This window comes from Entamoeba invadens (genome assembly GCF_000330505.1).
Source record: "Entamoeba invadens IP1 unplaced genomic scaffold scaff_1105074724807, whole genome shotgun sequence".
Classification (NCBI taxonomy): Eukaryota; Evosea; order Mastigamoebida; family Endamoebidae; genus Entamoeba; species Entamoeba invadens.
In genome coordinates, this window is record NW_004191646.1 from 103,121 (window position 1) to 105,623 (window position 2,503).

The 2,503-nt window shown below is 28.2% G+C and overlaps 1 protein-coding gene across 1 annotated transcript; it reads right to left on the reverse strand.

Moving 5' to 3' along the window:
* Positions 1-471: 471 nt before the first annotated feature.
* Positions 472-2,403, reverse strand: EIN_440430 (protein kinase domain containing protein; the record flags this gene model as incomplete). The annotated part of the gene is made up of 2 exons (XM_004183197.1): positions 472-518; positions 819-2,403. Coding segments are annotated over 2 exons (1,632 nt in total), but the record flags the coding sequence as incomplete, so codon positions are not given.
* Between the last annotated feature and the right edge of the window lie 100 nt (positions 2,404-2,503).

Here is a 2,503-nt window from a genome sequence, read left to right on the forward strand (position 1 = left end):
ATAACTTAAATTTAAATAAAATATGTTTATGTATAAAATAAACAAAAAATAGTTTTGATTTTGTGTAAACAATGTTATAAAGTAAAATAAATATAATTGAAAAAAAATAAAATGGATTATAAAATTTATATTAACGAATGTTTTTTAAATATGTTTCATGTGACAACAAATAATTGATTGAGTACAGTAAGACCTCGATTATTTCCAAACCTTGACAATTTCAAAGATCTGATTGGTTGTTTGAAGTTTTTTGGAAAATGCGAAGTAATCTAAAGTTAGTTAATTTAAATTATTAACTAATATAACAATTTACTAAAAAATTCAAAATCTTCAATTTGGAAAGTATCAAGGTTTTTAAAATAAAAAAATTGGAAATAATCGATATCTTATTGTAACTTTTCAATATAAAAAACAAAAAAACATTTGATGGATTTTTTATTATGTAAAAAATAAACAATTAAAAATGTAATTTCAATTCATATAAATAGCTTCTAGCATAGCCACAACTTGGTCAATTACTATAAGTCAACATTGATAATATAAAATGTAAAATTCATGTATATATAACATATTTTAACATATTTTAATATAATAATAATACATCATATATATTATAATTTAAATATATAATATAATATAATATAATATAATATAATATAATATAATATAATATAATATAATATAATATAATATAATATAATATAATATAATATAATATAATATAATATAATATAATATAATATAATATAATATAATATAATATAATATAATATAATATAATATAATATAATATAATATAATATAAATAAACCACAAACGTATTCTATCATGAGGATTTTGTTGCCAACACGCGTTAATGACATCTGCGAATTTTTCGTTCAAACCGTTTAATTTAAGTCTCCAACCTTTTGTCACGAAAGTCACGACATCCCACGGGTATTTAAATTCATCTTTAGGATATGAACTTTTCCAACCGAACACCTCATACATAGTCATACCGAATGAGTAGATATCAGCCGGCATTTTATAATTTCTTTTTTCGAGTGTTTCAGGTGCCATATATTTAGGTGTACCAATTCCTTTAGTGAAAGTCATGTTAGTCATCATCATATTAATATTTCTTGATGCTCCAAAATCAGTCAATTTAGCGTTCACCTTTTCATTCAAATCCAAAGAAAATACCAAAGTGTTATCTGGTTTAATATCTCTATGTAATATTCCATTAGTGTGTAAATATGAAAGTCCTTTAGCTGAGTCTATCATTAATTTAATTCTTAATTTCTCACTCATTTCCTCACTCGTTTTGTGTTTCATTAAATCTTCAATAGACCCAAATTGAGCAAATTCAGTGACCATACAGATCTTACTTGGGATAAATACAGCTCCATAGAAGTGGACTATATATTCACTTCTAAATTTATCTAACATGTCAACTTCTTTAGTAAATTCCTCCATTGCGTTATTTGAGTCTTCCTTTTCTTTCATCTTTTTAATAGCAACTTTTTGCCCTCTAAAAGTCCCCAAATAAACGATTCCAAAACTCCCAGCACCAAGTTTCTTTTCTTCTTGTAATTCCTCATAGTCTAAAATAGTCGTCAACAACGTCTCCGCTTTAATTTTCATATGAACATTATTCTCCGTCCCAAGTTCCATATTTTTGACGACAAGAAGAACATCGTCTTCTATATAACACGAGCACAGTGGTGTTAAAAAGATTTCAAATTCGCAGGCGTATCCTTTTACTAATGTTGCGACCTCTGGGATCGTCCTTAATTGATATTTCGTGTTGTCTTTGATCGAAATTTGGACTTTTAATGTGCTCTCACAACACGAGCCAATACACAGCAATTCCTTCGACTCACTCTTAACCCCTATTTTCCCGTCTTCATCACTCAATTCCTCAAATATCACCTCTTTCTTGTTCGTCATGATTTCATTGAAGACGGACAAAAACTCCACATTAGAGTGACTGATCTTGAACAGACACATCTTCTTAGATAATCGTTTGCGCTTGTCATATATCAAGTACATCCGCGATAACACGTAAATGGCAAGTACTAGTAATAGTATAATTAATAGTATAATTACTATTAAAATTACTATAAACCAGGCTTCGGGTTGTGAGTCACAGACTTCCCCGTTCTTGTTTGGAGAGTGCCAGAAAGAGCATTTATTGCATTTAGAATTAATTACAGAAGAACAATGTTGAATATCTTCTTTTGAATAACAATTTCCTGATATTAAGACGCGATCTTCAGAACATGTAAGACACTCTTTTAAGGAGTAACAAGTACTACAATTTTCATTACACTTTGCACACGAATTTTGATATGAAAAATAGCCATCAGAACATTGTGAACAGCCTAAAGTGGTCGGTTGCACCGCACACCCTCTTATTTGACTCTGTGGATAACAGTCTGAGGCATATAAATAGTTAGTGGAGTTACAGGATATACAATTATCACCATTGTTACATAAGGAACACTTAGATCACATGATATAC